At 46.5% G+C, this 20,859-nt stretch overlaps 2 protein-coding genes across 2 annotated transcripts; one reads left to right on the top strand and one right to left on the bottom strand.

Moving 5' to 3' along the window:
• Window positions 1-416: 416 nt before the first annotated feature.
• On the top strand, window positions 417-11,658 carry LOC136758225 (endonuclease/exonuclease/phosphatase family domain-containing protein 1). The gene is made up of 9 exons (XM_066712494.1): window positions 417-547; window positions 2,457-2,609; window positions 4,419-5,246; window positions 6,544-6,595; window positions 8,027-8,137; window positions 8,444-8,572; window positions 9,109-9,226; window positions 9,607-9,807; window positions 10,260-11,658. Exons 1-9 carry the CDS (start codon window positions 417-419, stop codon window positions 10,373-10,375), a joined length of 1,839 nt encoding a protein of 612 aa, XP_066568591.1. The 3' UTR covers window positions 10,376-11,658.
• On the bottom strand, window positions 9,989-20,063 carry exoc3l1 (exocyst complex component 3-like 1). The gene is made up of 13 exons (XM_066713879.1): window positions 19,837-20,063; window positions 17,470-17,630; window positions 17,095-17,311; window positions 16,202-16,883; window positions 15,932-16,049; window positions 15,650-15,775; window positions 15,342-15,442; window positions 15,141-15,251; window positions 14,685-14,826; window positions 14,197-14,319; window positions 13,889-14,044; window positions 13,497-13,651; window positions 9,989-11,442 (listed from the first exon to the last, which is right to left on the bottom strand). The coding sequence occupies exons 1-13, from the start codon at window positions 19,868-19,870 to the stop codon at window positions 11,256-11,258; spliced, it is 2,313 nt and encodes a 770-aa protein (XP_066569976.1). The 5' UTR covers window positions 19,871-20,063; the 3' UTR covers window positions 9,989-11,255.
• Between the last annotated feature and the right edge of the window lie 796 nt (window positions 20,064-20,859).

Below are 20,859 nucleotides of genomic sequence, written 5' to 3'. Positions count from 1 at the left end.
CTCAGCAGAGGAAGCAGGAGGTGGAAGCGCGACTTCTCCATCCTCACACCACCAGCTGGGATGCTTTCATGGCAGGTGGACTCAGCCGCTTTAAGCATGTCTCCACCCGGCAACCCCAAAACCGTTATATCTTACAAGCGGTTCTTCTAAAAGGCACTTGACCCATAAATGAGGCAAGCTGTAGATGAATACTAAGTCTGCTGCTAGAGGGATTTTTTTTTCTTCATATTTTCACTGCAGGCTTCCCAGATTGTCACCCCCACTTACCCAGGACTCTGTAAACCTCAACTGACATCATTAATCTATCATTGCTATAAATCAAGGTCTGGGGAAACCAAACCGAGTTTAAAGTCAGTCACACCTGATCACATTCCCCGAGTCCTGTACTCCGAGCTTCGGACTAGTTGGAGTCCGCCATGCTCCTGCCAGCCCTCTGGTCCTACAGGAGAGCAATCAGTCACACGATCAGCAACAGTGCACTTCATATCGCAGTGATTGATAAATGGAAAACTTCCCCAGACTGCAAGACTCATGACAGAATCGTCAGGTGTGCCAGACCTCTCTCACACCTCCTGTACGATCTTTCGATTCCTGTTGAGCCCTTTTGGGAATGCAGTGCCAAGCTATTGGGCAGGGATGTGTTGAGGCGTGCTCCTGTTTGAGCTTGCTGTTTTGTATTACCTCTATATGAAGGCTTTTTTCTTATGTAAAGTATGGTTGGATGTTCGGTCTATTGGCTAGCAGGGTGCATAGAAGCCACATGCTGTCAGGCAGTGGAAAATGCAATGCATGTATATATATTGTGTCATGAGCACTCAGGGGATCTCAGAACAGCAGCAGAAGAGGGACAGAGAGCTTTGAGGGTTTAGGCAGCTGGAACAGTGAATACACAGTGTCAGAGGCAGCATAGGACATCACTAGTTAGATCAGACCTGTTGGATAATATTTACTACTCTGTAATCCAGTCCTGGGCAACCCTGCTAAAACACAGTGCAAAAGGCAGGAATCGCCTCATTCATATCTTGTCGAGCGGTGCAGCGTAGCAGTGAATCTCGGCCTGAAGAGACTTTTCCAGGTCCTCAAAGGTCGAGCTCTCTCCTTTCAAGACAAATTCCAGCTCATAAACTTTCCTTTGCTCTCCCTGCAACTCGGAAAGGAGCTGATTCACATTTTCCTGGAGTGCGCTTCTCTCTTTCTGCAGCTCGGCAGCGACACATTGCATCTTTTGCAATTCTTTCTCAAGACTGCGGTTGAACTTGTGTGTTTGGGCCTGGCATTCAGACTATCATATCTCTAGAATGCCCTGGGGAGGGACTGAATCTGCTGGCTCTTACAGAATTAGAAATGATAAGTTTATGAAAACGATATTCAATAGAGAACAAATGCAGTAATTAGGATTGGCTTGACATTTATCAAAGCAAGTCGTGTTAAACGCCAATACTCTGTACAATAGACTGCTTATCTCACAGAGCATGGGTAACACACTGAGACTAAAAGGAGTATTAGATATTCTGTTTAACCTCAAAAGGCTGGTTAATGATGGATGGAGCTGTCCATTGGTGCCCTCCATTATTTATTTATTTATTTATTTATGACAAAAGCTTTGTATCAGTCCCAGTATTCTGAAGAAATGAACAAACCCACTGTATTTGCATATACAAATGATGGGTTCAACATTGTGTAAGACTTCTACCTCCTTTAATTATGTTGACTCATAGACTAGAGATATTGCCTGTCACATACATCAACAGGGCTGCAACCGTGGAAACTGTATTGTTAATGGGATTTATACCCAAGATTTTGTTCCAGGAAGGTCATTTCAATATGGACTTCAGGCTTGGTATGTCCCTGCTGCTGTGAGTGGAGCAATTGAATACTGGAATGTGTACTTGCAGTTTTAAAATGTGTTTTAATCTATTTTATGACTGATACAACTAATGACTTGCTTTTGGCAGTCCGGTCTGTCGAGGGGGGTGCGGTGGCACATGGAGAACTGGTTACTTTGGGAACAGTCGGTGTGAAGGTCACCTGACTACAGTGCTCAGTACCAGGTATACACAGTCACCGGAATCAGTCAGCTATCACTCATTAACCTTCCAAAGCCCCGACACAGAGTCCTTTCATTTGTGTGTGTGTTTGCGTTGTTTGTTCTAGGCACTCCTGGAGTCTGAAATAGAATAGCACATTTTTCACATTGCTGTAAATAAACTGATATTAAAAGATCTGACAAGGCCGGGATACAAAAACATGAAAAAATGTAACCGCAATGCAAAGTGCAAATGCCAAACCCATACATGATTACTACAGGGACGGAAACAGAGAAAGTAAGGTCGTGCACACACTGTGAAGCCTAAAAGCAAAGTGCATCTACCCGTTTCCCTCTGCTTAATCGGTGTCATAAGCGTTTAATTCAGATGAAGCGGTAACGTTCGGCTCCCCCTCTCTCTGATGCACAGCAGCCCCCCAGCCCCGCAGCCCCCCGAGGAGACTTTGCCCCGGGGCAGCGCGTGGAGGCTCTCGAGCCCCGGTCCCGCCTCCCGCGCGCCTCCCGCACAGCCCGCGCCAGGCTCGAGCTCAGACTGCGCGTTAACCGTCTCCTCGCAGGACAGGTAAGGTCGTATTGGGTCTTAAATTGTGTGTCTTTTGTTATATATACATATATATTATATACATACATTATATATATATAACCTGATTTGCATTGTTTCTTTTCCCTTTGCTTGTTTTTCTCTACTCACTGAAGTGTGGTGCTGCTCTGCTCAGTGAATGGTTTGATGATTTTCTTGTGCTAATAATAAGAACCAGTGAATGAGTAAATAAGACAATGCCTTGGTATAAAAAAAAAACCACATTGAAAATACATATATACTACTGTAGTTCAGTGTACCATTTCTGGCAGGTTGTGTTTTATTTCTCATGCAGATCTTTAACTTGAATTGCGCTGAAGAAACTAATTCATATTAGTGGTGACGCTCTTGTGGTCTGTAGTTGGGCTCTTTGCTTTCTGGTTTGCAAAGCAGTTGGTGTAGTGTTTCCACATTTTGCTGTGATATAAACTACTGTTCAAGACGCTCAATTCACTACGGCACTTTTCTCTTTGTAGCGGCTATACAAATAAACTGTTTGATTGCTTTTAATTGTTTGATGAATTGTAAAATAAATGCATTCAGATAGTGTTTCATAGTAACGACGTGTTTTGTGGAAGAACTGACCCGTGATGGATGGATGTGTTATTTGGCTGCTGGGAGAGGGTGCGTGTGAGCTTGTAAGACTGGAAGCTGCTGCTCCTGGCTGCCTCACAATGCAGGGCTAAACAGTTTTCTAGCCTAGGTTTAAAGTGCTGCGATTTGTTGCAGTATGTAATTTATTTGCTGTGCGTTTTTTCCTCGGGGTATAAAACGATACTTACATAAGTTTAAATGCCACACAAATACAGAGGTGTTGGAAACGCAAGCTCATCACCAATGATGAATTAACAGGTGCCGCTTTGATCCCCTAAATGAGAGACGTTTTGAACAACTAGAAATAAGACTCTCTGGTTCTTTTTCAGTTATTCAAGAATGCTGTAATTTACCAGCAGTCTTTATTGATATGCAATACATAAGAGTCATGGTATTATTTTTTTTAGTATGTGAAGACCAACTTGATCTAAAATATACATGAAACATAAGTGAATGAAGTTGAAATACTGAAAAGCTGCAAAGGGTAGTGGACTGCACTTACAGTATCACTTTTTTGGACTAAGTTAGCCCAGAGTGGACCTTGTTATAACTAAGCCATGTTACATCACATCTTCATGGAATGGACCTGTGGACCACCCTTTGCCCTGACTCATATCCGTGTGCTCTGTGCTTGCACTGCACAGGGAAACGTGCCTTCCTCAAACAGAGCAAGGCGGACATCATATAAACAACCAAAGAAAGCAGGCTGATTTTTCCACCAGTGCTCCTCCCTCTAAACCCACAGTGCTTCACTAATTGGAAGGGTAATGTGTTCTGATTCGAGCAGGCAGGTTATTCAGAGCCTGTATGATCTGGACTCTGTTTTTAATATAAGTTTCATTAGTTATGGAGAACAAGGTGTAATAGTGACTGATGTACACTGAATATTGGAAATGTACACAGATTTTTCAGATATTTATCCATCATATATTTTTAAAAAAAGCACTACATCATCAACAATACTGCTACACTGTATTTATTTTATTTTACTTTAAGTTGGACTTATATTCTGTAGTGTATTTTTGTTATTATTGAAATGTCATTTTGTTTTATGGAGAGTATAATAACTGTAACTCCTGCTGGGTTAGGGTGTCTGCTAATAAACAAATGCATTATTAATAATAGTAATCATGTATAGTATGCTAACAATTACGTTTCATTGGTCAGATGAAGATTGTGTTTTTTTTTGTGCTGCAGGGCAGCAATGGGGCACACTCTGAGCTGCCATCGCTCCTCCCGCAAGCCCACCCTCCGCCCACTCAAGGTGAAGCATCAGCTGAGCGCCGCCTGCAACTTCGCAGACCTACAGTCTCCCACTGAGCGTCTGGACCTCAACGTGGCCTCCGAGGAGGAGCTGATGACCCTGCAGGGGGTGGACCGCATTCTGGCCCGGGATATCGTGGCATATCGGGCCCGTATCGGTGGCTTCCGCAAAGTGGAAGACGTGGCACTGGTGACGGGGGTGGGGGCAGCCAGGATGGCGCGGATGAAGTCGGAGGTGTGTGTGACCGAGCCGGGGTCGGTGCCCAACCTCTTCAGCCTGGACCTGCTGTCCACCACCCGTGTGGACGTCAACACCACCTCCACCAGTCACCTGCAGAGTATGACTACGGTGACACCAGAGCTGGCCCAGGCTGTAGTGCTCCACCGGACAGTGCATGGACCCTTCCACAGATCTGAGGAGCTGGGCCATGTCAAGGGCCTGGAGCCCCACCTGCTCACACGTCTCCTCCCCCAGGTCAACACCAGCCGCCCGCGGCCGGCCTCCACCTACACAGACCTGCGCAACGACGGGCTGGCCCGGCCCTGCGCTGCCTTCTCCTTCCATAGCCTCCAGGAGGTGGACTTGGGCCTCCCTCCACGGTGGGCCACTCCCATGCGGCCGCTCTCCCAGCCTTTCTCCGGGGTCTTCAATGAGAGACCTGTGCTTCGGGTGGCCACCTGGAACCTGAAAGAGTTCAGCACAGAGAAGGCCCAGAACCCCGGGGTGAGGGAGGTGGTGTGCCGCACGCTGCTGGAGAATGGGTGAGTCTTATGGACAGGGAAGGCAGAGTTCCCAGTTGTGTGCCATATGTACATGCACCTGAGATAGGACTGATGTAAAACCTGACTGTACCATGTAATAGCTGAGTACCCACAAGGTTATAAAATTGACATTGTTTGGTGGGGAAAACCCAGACAATTAACTTTGTTTGTGAGGTTTCTTTGCCTTCTTAATATGATCGCTTTAAAAAGATGATATGAACAAGATGTTAACAAGATTACACCAACTACACAACCCTTCCATATTAAAACGAGCAACCACATAAATTATTCTGTTTTCCTGCAGCTTTTCCCAGCCAGTGGTGTATCAGTACTTCAGTATAGTTTGTAGCATTCATGGCTATGGTTTGCCAGGTAAATTGGTGGGTCAGACACTAGCCTCGCTCTGACTTCCTGTTTGTCAAAGCAGGCTTGTAAACCATGATTCTGTTAGAGAGGATTATATAATTATTGGGTTTAGTGAACTAAAAAAAGAAATGCAAAAGCACATAAAGTAAAATAAAATGCGGAGATCACTCTACTAGGTTCACCATGGGCAATAAGGAGGAAATTAAAAATGCTAAAGTGACACATTAGCCGCTCTACAGAATCCTGAAGTCTGCAGGAATAGGCAGGCATAATTGTATGGCATGTATCCAGCAATTGAGGACTTTCACAGGCAAATTAGATAACATGTCAAATTACTCAAGCAACAATAAAAATCTCTGTATCAGAGTGCAGGAGGCACCGTGTGAAATCAGCCTTAACAATGTAGCATTCTGATGTGTGATTGGATGAATACGTTTGATTGAAATAACTTCTTAATGGATCTAATTAGATATTCCTGCCCAGGCTGTTCTCTGTGGAAATGGAAGATATACAAATCAGATGTACAATCTCAGAGTTCATTCTGAGAGGCATGTATGTAGCCCATTTCATCTTCAATTGTCACCAAGATTTTTCCAATTTATTTGGGAAATTAATACCTTCAACGCTAATGTAATTCCATATATCCCTAGTACATGTATATCTAAATTTAAACAATGCTAATCCATTGTAATGGTAATATCATATTAGGTCAGAATTGGTCAATTGCTTTTAATAGGAGTTACTTAACTACAGAACTACAGTTGAACTACAGAAAATTGCTTCTTAAAGAAACTGGCACAGGCATTCCCTGTAAGAACACATTTGCTGTCATGATGGGTTACACACTGGGGTATTTTGTTTAAAAATGTGAAAACGGATATTTGTGCTGTATAAAAGGCAGTCACATTCCTCTGTCTCTCATGCTTAACAGGATCCAACTGCTGGCTGTGCAGGAGGTGTTACACGAGGAAGCTCTGGAGAAGGTAGGCTCATCTCACACACATTCACACACTCACACAGTTTGACCAACAGTTACATTACTGTTGATTTCATTAAGCTAAACCAGGCTGGACCTTAATAGTGACATCTAAATGTGTAAATCTTTCCTGCTTACCACTACTGGTTTTAGTTCCAGTCAGCCCCTGGTCCTTAACTGGGAGGCCAGCTTCCACATAAGTCTACAAATGGTTAACTTGTCTTACTTCCCAGAAAATGGGCGGCTGTAAGAGATTGTTTCACAGTGAACCCGGCCATGCTTTCTCTTGGGTTCCAATAAGTACAGAGACATTCTTAAATTGCCATTTGGAGACGTTTGCTTGAAACAGCTTTAGTTCTGGATCAGTGCACCTTCTACTCCACTGATGGTTTCTTCCCAGTGTAGTTAAATAATTTACTTCAGGCCAGGTATGACTCGCTCAAAGCCAAGGGTGGTCTAATCCCATTCAGTGATGTATTATGAACATCTCTGGGCCTTGCTGGAAGCGTATATAGTTAATGGGCATGTGCATTTGCCATGCGATCTTTTAATGAGCTCCGGCAAACAGGTCCTGAGTTTAGCATCCTGTCCCTATATTGCGAATTTGGAACTGCCCAGTCCTGATGTGAGATCGGACTTCAGTTTTACAGCTGTAGAATAGCGTGAAGGCTCCTTCAAGTTAATGAGTACAAACAGTTGCATAATTTTATGCTCTTTATCTGAGCTGAATGAAACCAACCGAAAAAACAAGCAAGGATTGCCTCAGAGAATACGATTGTACCTCGTTACTGAGGATGCTAGGCCTTATTGATATATCACAGGGGAAGCAACTCACTCTCAGTCCAGTTCTTTCGAGCTATGGGTTGCTGTGTGGTCTGTAAGTTCAACTCGGGGCATATTCAGGCCAGTTGCTGTCTTTTTGAGTGTGTGTGAGTGTCTCTTTTTAGACTATGTGGCAGGAGGAATCCAGTCCAGTAAAATGTATACATAGTTTTCCTCTGTATTGTAGTTATTTGAATTGTGTTCCATTATGGTTTAACCAGACTTATACCAGACTGCAGGTTTTAACTGAGGCTGACATTGATATTTCTAGTACTGGGGGGGGGTGCTGACCGTGATTTCTCCAGTATGAGCCGGGGTGGGGGGGGGGGTAGGGGTTTGCTGACGGTATGTGTAATCTGAATTGGATCAAAAGTTCCGGGGCTATCTAACGACGCCGATGCTTTTACACCATACATTCTGGTGAGGGCTGCATACTTCTACACTTATAATGTTTGCTATTGTATAAGGCTATTATTTTAGTTTGAATTATATGCTACAACCACAGAAAAGCAATGCAAAACCAAGTGTAAGTGTCAGTGGTAAAAGTGTCACAGTACTGTGCAAATACACCTGGGTCAGCTTTTAAGGGTGCTCTGTACTGGCTCTGTTCTGGCAGGTGTGTCTGGAGCTGGAGAGCCCTAGCACAGCAGCGGTGCGCGAGTGGCCAGGAGACAGAGGGACGTGGCGCTATGTCCTAATGGACCCGCCGCAGGGACAGGAAGGACAGGTAAGATGCTGCGTGGGGCTTGTGAATAAAACATTTACTCCCCAAACCAAGTGAACATCCATCCATTTGCAACAAAATGAGGATATAAAGTGTCACTCGCATAAATATTTCACTCTGCTAAACAAAGAGCTCCTGAAGGTATTCAAACTTTTCTGTTTTAAGAAAGATATCAGTTACAAGAAAATGAATAAGAAACTTGGAGGCTAACCAGCCTCTTCTACAGATATGATTACACTGACATCTTTGTCTTGAATGCACTTCAAAAAAGCTAAGTACACTTCTGATCAGGCCTGTCCTTGTTCACAGGAAGTGGAGAGGGTGGCCTTTCTGTGGGACTGCAGCTCTGGGCTGGAGCTGGTGCGGGCTGTTACTGTGGAGACGCGTAGTGAGGGGAACGCAAGTCCTCAAAGCCAACCTCTACTGGGCAGCTTTAAGGTCAGGCCTGCTGTCAAAAGATATTGAGCATAAAAAAGGATGAAAAATAAATATGAAAATCTTCCTGACTATATCTCGAGCAGTGGTGCTACCAAGAGACCTAAGAAGTGCACTACAGCACTGACTCCAGCAGGGGGAAATCCAAAGCATTCATCTCGGGCAGTGCTGTTAGGTGGAAGTGTGAGCACCCTTGGCCTAGCGTGTTTGTAGAATATCAGATAACCAGATTAATGTTGAAGGTGGCCGTGCTACAGGCTGTCGTGGCATTTTCAGTGAGAGGCTGCAAGTTCTTTGCTGACGCATGGTTGATGCAGGTTCTCAAAGGGCAAATTTTGCATTTTTTACCCCCTTTACAACAGTATTGTCTCCAGGTGGTCTTATTGTGTTCCCCTCAAGTGATACCGTGTGAACTATAAATTGATAAATAACAAATATATACACGGACATGAACCTTGCTTTCCAATAATTGTATATCCAATATCCTCTAGGATTTTGAACTGCTTACAGATGCATTTGCTGTTGGTACGGTTTTGTAGATGGAAGCTCTGGAGTTCAGTGTGTTCAACTTGCACCTCAGACTTGACGCTCCAGTGAGGAGAGGACAGCCCCCCTCCAACCCACAACCTCTGGCCACACTGACGCCTTTCCTTAAAGGTACAGCAGCCTTCCCTGTCCACACTGGGATAATCAATCACAAAACCAAGCAATATCCACATTTATAAAACCAGCAAGTTGCTGAAATAGATGATCCTGCACAATCCTCAAGAGCAATTAAATACCTTTGTTTAAAAAATTATTAAAGATTTTCAGCTTTGGTTTTTAAAACATCAGTCTGAAATCTAGTAAACTTAAAGATTTTGATTTTGATCCACTCTCGGGGGTGTTCACAAAGTTGCTGTGTATTTTCATCTCATTGTTTGTGTTTATAGAGAGAGCTATATATAATTTTAAATATAAAATTATAATTTCATAGAACAATGGATTAGTCCACAAACCCATTTAACTTCAAATGGTCAACATGTCGCTTGTTTCAGAGCTGTGTGAGAAGAAGCTTCTAGCCCTTGGTCACATGGGGGCCGGGCCAGAGGCAGGGGGGCTGGCGGAGCTGCGTGACCAAGCCCTGGAGCCCCTAGTCCTCTCCGACTGCCCCACTGAGCTGCCCACACGCGGGACTGAGAGGAAGGGCTGCCTGCAGAACATCTGGGCCAGCCACATGGCCCGGGACACCTACACAGGTGACTGATACACAGCATACCCACAGAGATTTAACACAGAGGCCCAGGCAGAAGCATTTGGACAGTATTCAAACACTCAGGCAGAAGCACAGATAGAGGTCCTGACCGTCACGTAACAGTAACACTTGCAAGGCCTTTTTTTGTATAGTTTGCAAAGAACATGTTTTGCTGCAATCATAGGTAATGTGTCAGATATCTTTTTTTCATTTATTTTTTTGAATTGCACATGTGGTTAAGTAATTTTAGCTGAAGCAACCCTCTGTAAGGGTAATGTAAACAAATGTAACCAAACCAACAGTCAGATTGGGAAGTTGCAAAGATTTGAGTCTAGTGTGCTGCCATCCTGTCAGAGTCGGCTGGCTGCTGTGCTTATGTGCATTCATAGGCCATGTGTGACTTGTGATGGGCTGCAGTGCGAGATTGTAATTCACAAGTATTGCTTTGCCTTGCAGGGCGCTGGGGGGTGATCCAAACTGGACTGTCCAGTCCTTGGATTCCTGATGGATGGTCCTGGGGGGGCAGCGTGTCCAATCATTGCCCGGTGTGGGTGGAGCTGTACATGAAATAGCCAGTTAACATCACAAGTCCTGACGCAGGCAACCTGACAGCTGGGTTGCAGAAAGTTGGTTGAAACCTACAAAAAGGATGTCTTTCCCTAGGAAAGGCCCTTGATTTTGTTCTACTATAGACAACTTTGAGGCTGAAGATATGTCTTCTGTACTGTCCTGGTTTAAGGGACTTGCATGACAATTTATAATGAAGCAACATACCTCCAGCTGCCATGTGGCACATTGCTACTGCATGAAGCAGAGATGCATTATTTTCTAAGGCTGCTAAACGGATATAAAGACATTTAGCCACATATACACAATTAAAGAAACTGACTGACTGTTTGAAATAAGACAACATTGACAGTCATGCAAGAAAACCATATGGAATTTCTATCCACAGTTCTGTTCACATTGACTTTGAGAGGAATCTTCAGTGTTTCCTCAGGATCAATCCTGTTGCCACTTTAAAGAGGGACCCTCCCACTTCAGAAACATGTAATAAGTGAGCAAAGATGTGCAAACAGACAGTTCCATTCTACTTCAGAAAACCATCAAACATTACTTTCCTTCATAGGATCTAGGAAGAAGACGTTTCCAGCATCAGATCATAGACACAAATACATATGGCTACCAGGGAGTCTGGTCTACTTGGAATGCAAAATATGCTTGAATTATCTGAGCTCTGGCATGTCTTGTGGTTATACAGTGAAGTGGTTTTATGCATTATTTCTGAGGGTGATATCTATTTTCTTTTTTTGTTTCTTTAAAAATGTCCTGCATTGTCTGTGTGAAGATTTTAGTCTCCAGTCAGAGAAACGCTTCCTTAAATAGTTCCCCACAGTGATTGTCCTCTCTCCGCTGACTGGCTCAGTCCGTGCACATGTTTGCAGTGCGCTTTCAGGCACACTTGACTGTGGGCAGGCAGAAAGACATGCTGGGAGGAGGGACCAGGATGTTGGTGAAAACGGGCCGGTACCCTGGCGGCAGAGGTGGGGCGCTCTGCTCCAGCATATCCAGGACTGTCCCGCGCACTTCCCTCGGGACATCTCCCCTAATGTCCATCAACACAGAGATGTGCTCCTCACTGTGGGATAGAGGAGAGACAGACACAACCAACATAAACACGTCCTTTAAGTCTCTGGGGGAATAAACTGTGTGACAGAATTTTTGGGGATAATTTCTCTTCAGACAAGTACATTTTTAAAAGTATTAAGATAATTCCCAGATAATGTGGACAATTAGATTGGATGTGAAAACAACATTTCTTTGCCAAACCCTAGAACAAAATTATTTTACTTTTTATGTTTTATTGAATTTCATTTCAGATTTACACTCACCTAAAGGATTATTAGGAACACCATACTAATACTGTGTTTGACCTCCTTTCGCCTTCAGAACTGCCTTAATTCTACGTGGCATTGATTCAACAAGGTGCTGAAAGCATTCTTTAGAAATATTGGCCCATATTGATAGGATAGCATCTTGCAGTTGATGGAGATTTGTGGGATGCACATCCAGGGCACGAAGTTCCCGTTCCACCACATCCCAAAGATGCTCTATTGGGTTGAGATCTGGTGACTGTGGGGGCCAGTTTAGTACAGTGAACTCATTGTCATGTTCAAGAAACCAATTTGAAATGATTGGACCTTTGTGACATGGTGCATTATCCTGCTGGAAGTAGCCATCAGAGGATGGGTACATGGTGGTCATAAAGGGATGGACATGGTCAGAAACAATGCTCAGGTAGGCCGTGGCATTTAAACGATGCCCAATTGGCACTAAGGGGCCTAAAGTGTGCCAAGAAAACATCCCCCACACCATTACACCACCACCACCAGCCTGCACAGTGGTAACAAGGCATGATGGATCTATGTTCTCATTCTGTTTACGCCAAGTTCTGACTCTACCATCTGAATGTCTCAACAGAAATCGAGACTCATCAGACCAGGCAACATTTTTCCAGTCTTCAACTGTCCAATTTTGGCGAGCTTGTGCAAATTGTAGCCTCTTTTTCCCATTTGTAGTGGAGATGAGTGGTACCCGGTGGGGTCTTCTGCTGTTGTAGCCCATCCGCCTCAAGGTTGTACGTGTTGTGGCTTCACAAATGCTTTGCTGCATACCTCGGTTGTAACGAGTGGCTATTTCAGTCAAAGTTGCTCTTCTATCAGCTTGAATCAGTCGGCCCATTCTCCTCTGACCTCTAGCATCAACAAGGCATTTTCGCCCACAGGACTGCCGCATACTGGATGTTTTTCCCTTTTCACACCATTCTTTGTAAACCCTAGAAATGGTTGTGCGTGAAAATCCCAGTAACTGAGCAGATAGTGAAATACTCAGACCGGCCCATCTGGCAACAACAACCATGCCACGCTCAAAATAGCTTAAATCACCTTTCTTTCCCATTCAGACATTCAGTTTGGAGTTCAGGAGATTGTCTTGACCAGGACCACACCCCTAAATGCATTGAAGCAACTGCCATGTGATTGGTTGGTTAGATAATTGCATTAATGAGAAATTGAACAGGTGTTCCTAATAATCCTTTAGGTGAGTGTATATGTGTGTATATATATATATTACAACATAATCTGAACTTTAACTCAGGTTCCCATATGGTTCAACCAGTCTGCATGTTGAGTTTGGGCCTTGAAGTCCAGATATTGTGGGTAGAGGTTTAACTGTCATGAGAACAACTGCCTGAGAACTTGTAACGAGTGACATGGAAACGTTTGAGTGCCAGGATTGGCTGGGTTTGCACTGGGCCAAAGTTTCCTGCAGGACGGCTGCAAAACTGGCTCCCTGTGGCTGACCTAGACCTGCCAGCCTGCAGTGCATCTGTCACTGGCGTTCTGTTCAATGCTACCTTCTGTTCTAGGGCTAAATGTCTGTGGACTTGCCATCTAGAAAAAGCAGGTAGACGAAAAGGACACATTTCAGGGTACATTGTATGTTGTCTTCAGTTATCCTCTGCTGCTATGAGTGTTTCAGTATTTTATTAATAATTTGTGCATGAAAGGCAAAGGCAAAATTGGTGATTTAAAATAGTTGGGAGCAGGAGTCTTAAGTATTTTAGTGTAAGTGATTTATGAAAATAAAACCTCATGGGCTCCTGTGGAACTGGAGAAAGATGGGAGGGATTACCTGATGTCGGGGTATTTGGCCACTAGTCCAGATACTTCTAGGGTCAGCATGGATGGGTCCTTAAGGTGGATAATCTCGGCTAGTGCAGGTAGCAGCGCTGTCAGCGTCTCGGTGCCTGGCCTCGCCTGGGGGCTGCTGCTCCTTTGCTCGTCATCCTGCGCACAGACACAGGTGCTTTTCATTGACACACGCTCTCTCCCTGTGGGCATGTGTGTCGCAGTGCAGAACCGGACATGTGTCTGTAGCCGTGATATCAATAGTGACCGTGCTGTTCTGTGCGGTGCGGTGTGGTGTAGTGTCGTTACACTGACACTGTGCAATACTGTCATTGTCTGTCTCAGCCACATATGGATTTCAAATCTTCCACTATGTATGCTGTTGTCTCTTTTTACCGTTGTCTGGAAGAGCTCCTGCAGCTGCAGGGCGTCCTGCGCCATCCTGTTGGCCAGCTTGCCACGCTCCTCAGCGCTGCGGCACACCATCCGTTTCTGCATGAGGGCTCGCACGTACTCCACCACCAGGACCCACTGACTCTCCACTCTCAGCAGCTGCAGGAGGGCGAGAGGGGACAGAGGAGCTGCTGAAATGGAAAAGTACGCCCTAGCCTTGTTTGGTCTCTGTCTTACACACACGCACACACACACAGGCACTAACAAGGCCTCCATGGCTCAGAGGACAGGAGTGCTGTGCCGTGTCTCACCTCTTGGCAGGGTTCTCGGACGTGGCTGTACAGATCACACTGCTGCTCCACGGCTCCACACAGCATGTCTAAGGGCTTGCCGTCCTCCAGCCAGGAGCGACAGAGAACCAGCAGGAACTGGGGCTGCAAAGACACAAACACACACACACACAATGGAAACTCCTTTCTTCATCACAATGATAGTTCAATTACAAAGAAAACTAAAGTTAGACTACTACTACATACTACTGTTAATGTCCATGTGCTGCAGCTGCAGTGCCTCATGGTGCGAGTCGGTTGTATATTAAGCTGTAAGGACTGCAGTGTCGCTGTCACTGTGAAATCAGGCTGTAGTGCCCCTGTCTCTATGGGCTGGGTGTGTGGAGATCTTGTAATAAACCTCATACAGGTGTTTTGCATCCTGTATACAAATCTGTGCCTGCCATCCCTCATTTGATTCAGCAGAACAGGCTTAACTTACGAAAGGGCTGCTGCAGTCGTCAAGTTACCTGCACTTCTAGGAGCAGCTCGTCGATGACCAGGTGGCAGCCTCTCTTGATGGCCCGCTCCAGCGCCACCTGTGGGCCAGGATGGGTTCTGTTGAAGTGGCAGGGTTTGCTCTGCTGCTGCTCAAGGCTCTCAATGGAGCTCCTATAACACATCAATCACACTGAGACTGGACACTGACACAGGACGCCCACACAGTCGCCTCCATAGCTTTTAGTCACGGCCGAGCCCTGACAAGGCAACACAGCAACTCACTGATGCAGGCTGGGAATGCAGGACATCTCTATGCATACACAAACAGAGACTTGACAAGAAACAGTGCAACTGGACAGATAGAGACATCTACACTTACCACCGAACAAAACCAAACATTTTTTGAAAAGCACAGTGCCCCCATCCTTTGACACTCAAGAGTCCCCCCCGACAAAAACAAACAGAAAAATGTGTTGTGTTCTCACTTCAGGACAATGCAGTTGTTGATGGCTGCCAGCAGGTAGTGCAGGTAGTACTTGGGACTTGTGCGGTCCTTTTGATGGTCCTTCCCAAAGTTCACCAGTGCGTCCCGGAACCTATCAGTAGAAAATGCAAGAGGAAAATGACATCTAAGTCATGGTAAGGGAGAAGAGTTTTGACTGCCCCCCAGTGTGGAAGTGTTATACCTGCTGAGAAAGCTCTCCAATTCATAAAGGCCCATGTAGATAGTCTGGTCTCGCAGCGCCTCGCTAATCTTCAGGGCCACTCGTGCATTCTCCTCCAGCATCTAGGGAGCAAAGGTCAAGGTCATAGCATGATGGTTATCGGGATGCTGGGTACTGTACTTTTACCTTAGTCTCCAACTAAGCACTATATGAGAGAGATGAGTGCAAGGCCATAAAAACTTTAGAAACTAGATTCAGAAACTGACAAAATTGGGCATCAAGGAGGTAGCGCCTGCTGGCCCAGAGAAGACAGTACATCTGCACAATACCTGTGTAATGATGGTGGGGAGGCTGGTGTGGTAGAAGCCCTCGTGGTCAGTGTCAGGCTTCTGGTCTCTCTGCCAGTCTGTCAGCTCCACCTCCAGGGCTTTGTGCATCCACTCAGACACGCTGCTCTGCAACACAGACATGCACCTCTGATCACTACAAAGCACAAAGACACAGAAGCAGAAACTCACAATAAAAACTTTTAGGCTATTGCAAGGCTGGTTCAGCACAGCAAAGGACAGAAATAATGGGGAAAGACTTTTCTCTGATAGGGGCACCCCTACCCTCACAGTGTTGACGTATTTATTCTGTAGTTGCTCCAGTGCCTCTTGAGATATGAGGGGACCCAGGTCATCAGGCTCCACCTCCGAGCACAGGTCAGGATGGCCCATCATCTGCGGGCTGGAACAGACAGCCTGAAGTTAGCCATTGGACTATTTGATTGTGGAACTTAACATACCACTTACTTCTTCCTATCCCAGACCCAGCTGAGCAGAGGACACCCTCTGTTGTGTAAGATGTATACCACACCTACTGGTCTCAGTAGGACTGACCTGTGGTAGACATGCAGCACCCAGTTGAGCACAGCAAAGATCTCACTGCTGTCCAGTTCCCAGCTGATCACCTGCTGCAGGTGGGCCCACAGGCACTTGTGGCACCTGAGCAGGTATGCCCGGGTGATGCAGTAGTGGGGTGGGCAGCACTGCTCCAGCAGGTGCTTAGTGGTGGTCAGATCGCTCATGATGCTGTTCTGTAAGGCGCTGAGATGACTGGCCAGCCCAGGGCCCCGGACGTCCAGGTAGGTGGCCCTGAAGCGGGTCGAGATGGCCTCCTCGATCACAGAGAAAAAGCGTGCCCGCCATTGCCGGGGCCGCCCAGGGGGCAGCGTGCGGGAGCTGGCGGCCTGCTGCTCCAGGAAGGCCCGGTCCATGGCCTCCTCCCGCTCAATGATGCGCACCGCGGACACGAAGGGCACGGGGTCCTGCCGCGCCAGGGCCAGCCCGCTCCCGATCACGGCCCACAGCTCCCGGCTCAGGGCCTTGCTGAGCTGCGGCACTCCTGAGAAGTAGCTCAGGACCAGGGCCTCCTCCTCGGGGCTGGGCTTCCCCCCCCGGACACGGTGCAGCTGCCAGTGCACGTCGTCCTGCCAGCGCTCCAGTTCCATCAGCTTGGCGTGGGCCTCCAGCAGCTGCCGCGACTCGATCAGATGCTGGGTCTCACTGACCACCGTGGGCACTGTGGGGAAAAAAAAAAACAACAGAAGTTTGCTTTATAGATAAATTGCTCCCCCTTGTGGATCTTTGGCAGGAATATTTATTTCATCAATACAGAAAAATAAAATACAAATCACACTATGACTAAGGGGAAACTAGCTTGATGTGACATTGGGGAATCTAATAGGTGTCAGGTCAGGCCACCTCCCTGGAGAGTTCCCCGCTGGGCTTACCAGAGCAGAGACGCGGCAGGTTGCTGACGGCCGTGCGCAGCCGTTCGTGCTCCGAGGCCACTTCCCGCAGGCGCTCCAGAGAGAGGAAGCCACCCGCAGCGCTCCACTCCCGTTGCACCTCTCCCAGCGCGCAGGACACCTCCCGCACCGCCCCCCGAGCCCCGCGCAGCTGCTCCAGCCCCCAGCCCACCCCCTCCAGGTAGGATTGCACCACAGACTGTCCACCACAGAGAGAGAGAGAGAGAGAAAGAGAGAGAGAAAGAGGGGAGGTCAGCTTGGTTAGCAGCTTTTCTGGTCACAAGCAGCACATGACATACAGTGGCAGATTATCAGTACACACACACTCACTCACTCTCTCAGGGGCATTATGTTTACCTTGAGTCTGGAGTGTATGGTGGAGGTGCGCTGGCTCTCTCTCTTGCGGTACTGCGCCAGTCTCTCCAACTGGTCCGGGCGGTAGAACACTCCAGACGCCCATTTCAGCGCCGCTCCCCTGGCCAGCAGCTCGGCTTTCTCCAGCTCAGGCCACACTTCCACTGCAGGGGGAGACATCAGCCTGCGTCACACCACAGAGCCACACAGGGCTGGCGGATGATGAACCAGAGACTGGGGCTCGCCCCAGCACGAGAAGTGAACAGAAAAGACCCATCTATCGAGCTCTAAGGAGAACAACTTACATGCACATGAGGGCAAATGTACAGAATTCCCTCTCAGAATGGCTTCACAGAGTTTCAGCTTCCTGAGCTTGGGAGGGAGGACAGGCAACTGAGGTAGTGCTTTGCTCAAACTGCCCTGAAGCCAAACTCTGAGTGCTGACTTTGGTCACAAGAGCAATGTCTTAATGGTAAACAAGGCAGATCTGCAGTTGTCTGCACCATAAACCAGATTAATAGTTTTAACAGTAAGTGTTTTGTCTTCAGTTTCAACAAATGAAAGTAGCGCCTTGTGTATATTAGTCATGAGAAACTGGTGCTTGTATTACTTATGTAATGGAAATCAGGAGGTACACCCAAACTGGAAATCAGGAGGTACACCGACTGCCAGACAGCTTTGTTTCCAGTGAAGGTCGGTAATAAGTTTAGGGTTGTGTAGTGCTGGTGAAAGACAGGGATTTACAGGCAGAAGAGTGACAAACTCACAAAAAACATACGTATTGTACTGTGCCATTTGTGTTGAGATGAGAAAAACAATAAGAGGATGAGGCCCAGACTTCAAAGCTGTGTACCAAATTCATTATAAGTAAATACGTACACAGCTAAACTATACAGATGCTTCAGAAGAGCCACTCTCAAATAGTTTGGACAGCCCAAACTAGCCAGGGGGAAAAGATATATCCAAATATTGTCACTTTGTGTACAAATCTATAGAGAAGCCTAAATCAGTTTCAAAACGTCCAGTCATCGAGGTGCTTAGATGCGAGTGTGTCCTGAATGCTGACTCTTTACGAGACTGACCCTGCTGGAAGGTGACACATGCAGCCACAGTGTGTCTATTGGGACAGTAGGAGCACATTCAGAAACTAAGGGCTGAGTCACAGAGAGGCAGGGAGCAGACGCTGAATCGGCGGGGGACTCTTGATAGCAGCACTAATGGGGCTTTTACAGCCAGACGATCAGCTGAGCTCACAGACAAACAGTGCCTTGCATTTATCTCACTGCTGCTTCTCACTGCTGATGCAGCTGAGGTCAGAGAGAAGCTCCACTCAAGGTCTCCAGAGGCCCGGCCACAATATCAGGAAGGACACAGTAGATGAAATCAGACCTTACAAGACCTGGAGTACACAAATGATGTTTGTAGACAAACACTTTCAGAGTCTTGTCTGCTATAACACCTGAGAAGGGAACTCCAAAAATGTATATGTGGGGCTTTTCCTTAGCATTTAACTTAAAAGTAGTCTCCCTGACTACTTAAAAGACTTTTCCTTCAGAGAGGTGACAGACATAAGTCTCACAAAGGTTAGCAAACATCACCGCCCTCCCTGCTCACCTGGAGAGAGTGGAAATTGAATGGAGGTGACATGGTGCGTTAAACTCTCCAGGATACATGGAGAGAGAGCATTTGATTTCTATAAATTCAGGATTGTGCTTCACAAGGCAAAATAAATGCACATATACACATTTGTTTTGAGGGGGAAGAGGTCTAATCAATAAAGCTTTTTTTTGTCTATAGTGTATTTCAGCTCAGAGTATCACAGCAAGAAAGGGAAGGCAGTTCTGAAAGTGGTTTTAGTCCAAATGCCCTGTAATGTCCTCAGCAGATACAGAAATAGACTATCACTCATCGTAATACCTATTACAGGATATGTAGCTAGTCCAAATGCCATGTTTCCCATGGAGGAATTGAAATTCAGAAACTTTCTGCAGCACATGCCAATCATTACAATAGCAGGGAAGACATTACAGTCTTACTTTCACAGTCCAGGCACATTTTAATTTAAAATGGAAACAATTTGGTTGTAATAAGATCCAACACTATTTCCCCTGTAGAAGCAGTGTGTGGACTGCAAGTTGCAGTGCTAAAATCAGCTGGACAGTTAGTACTAATTGAGACATGCAAAAAATAAAAAAGTTCAACTGTTGCTATTGTTGGAATGTAGAATATTTATGTGGGGCAGAATGACAGTGTCATGTGCTGTTACCCAGACCAGGAGGAACTCTGGAGTTGGCTTGTCCAAAGCTGCTAGTCCCAAACAACAGCAAGAACAACAAGCAAGCAAATCAAGAAAATGAATGTCGACCTTACCTCTGGAGTGGCTTGTGTCACAGTCAGCGGACATTCCCTGAGTCCGGGAGCTCTTGCAGAAGCCGTGACAGAGGAGTACAACGGGATTGAAGCCCACAGCAGCATCCAGAGAGGCCAGCCAGCTCAGCTACAGAATGCCTTCCTATTCCAGAGTCCTAGACACATCCTCCGAGGAGCCTGGCGAGCAGGAAGGGCGAGAGAGAGAGAGAGAGAGAGTTGAGTGTGTGTGTGTGTGTGTGTGTGTGTGAGAGAGAGAGGGAGTCCTCTGGAGAGAACGCAGCACAGATGGCAGGAAGGAGGAGGGGTGGGCGGGCAGTTGGGGGCCGGGGGGGGATGGGTGGCTGTAATGGGCCGAGTTTTGCTTGTGTGCGAAACTCTGGGGTGTGCGTTGCCCTCTGGTGAACCTGCGTCCGCACGGGCGGCTTATGCGAGTGACTTTGTGGTTTTATAGGGACTGCGCATGGAGAGGCATCTGTGATCAGCATGAAAGTGTGTTTATTTTTGTTCCGGGGAAGTACGACACCCGGCTCCGATTCGTTCTCTTGTTTCAAGTCTCTGGCTGTCTCCTGTGCCTGAGAATTGCCGCGTTTTGTGTGTGCGCGTCCCCCCTACTTGACTGTGCCTGGCTCAGCTTTAATAACTCCGCTGCTGCTGGAAAATTACACTGTGGACTCAGCCCTGCTCTCAGCTCTCGCTTTCTGTCTCGCCCAGACTGGTCAGCACACTTTCAATCAATAAGCCCTGACATCATCGCCTGTAGCCCTGCCCTCCACGCTCATCCACTGAACACAGCCAGACACCGGGCCAAAGCCACTGACACAATATCAATAGAGTAATCAAAAAATACTCATTTCAGCACAGAGAGCTGCACGAGAGGTTTGTCAGATGTGTATTACACTCATTTAGGTGTCTGATCACCCATATTCACATCACATCCCATGCATTGCATTGTGGAGAACTTTGATTTGATTTGATAATTGATTTATGAATTCCCCTCTGTGACTGTCTTGGGAGCAAATTCAT

The sequence above is a fragment of the Amia ocellicauda genome, chromosome 9 (assembly GCF_036373705.1).
Source record: "Amia ocellicauda isolate fAmiCal2 chromosome 9, fAmiCal2.hap1, whole genome shotgun sequence".
In the NCBI taxonomy this organism is placed as follows: domain Eukaryota; kingdom Metazoa; phylum Chordata; class Actinopteri; order Amiiformes; family Amiidae; genus Amia; species Amia ocellicauda.
Note: the sequence above shows the minus strand (reverse complement) of the source record. Positions and strands in the feature narration are given on the sequence as shown.

Coding starts and splice junctions, on each gene's coding strand:
- LOC136758225 (XM_066712494.1), top strand. CDS start 417: ATGCTCCTGCCAGCCCTCTGGTCCTACAGGAGAGCAATCAGTCACACG. Junction 8,138..8,443: donor CGCAGGGACAGGAAGGACAG/GTAAGATGCTGC, acceptor CCTTGTTCACAG/GAAGTGGAGAGGGTGGCCTT. Junction 8,573..9,108: donor CTCTACTGGGCAGCTTTAAG/GTCAGGCCTGCT, acceptor ACGGTTTTGTAG/ATGGAAGCTCTGGAGTTCAG.
- exoc3l1 (XM_066713879.1), bottom strand. CDS start 19,870: ATGTCCGCTGACTGTGACACAAGCCACTCCAGAG. Junction 15,252..15,341: donor TTGGAGAGCTTTCTCAGCAG/GTATAACACTTC, acceptor TTCTACTGATAG/GTTCCGGGACGCACTGGTGA. Junction 11,443..13,496: donor GCCAAATACCCCGACATCAG/GTAATCCCTCCC, acceptor TCTATCCCACAG/TGAGGAGCACATCTCTGTGT.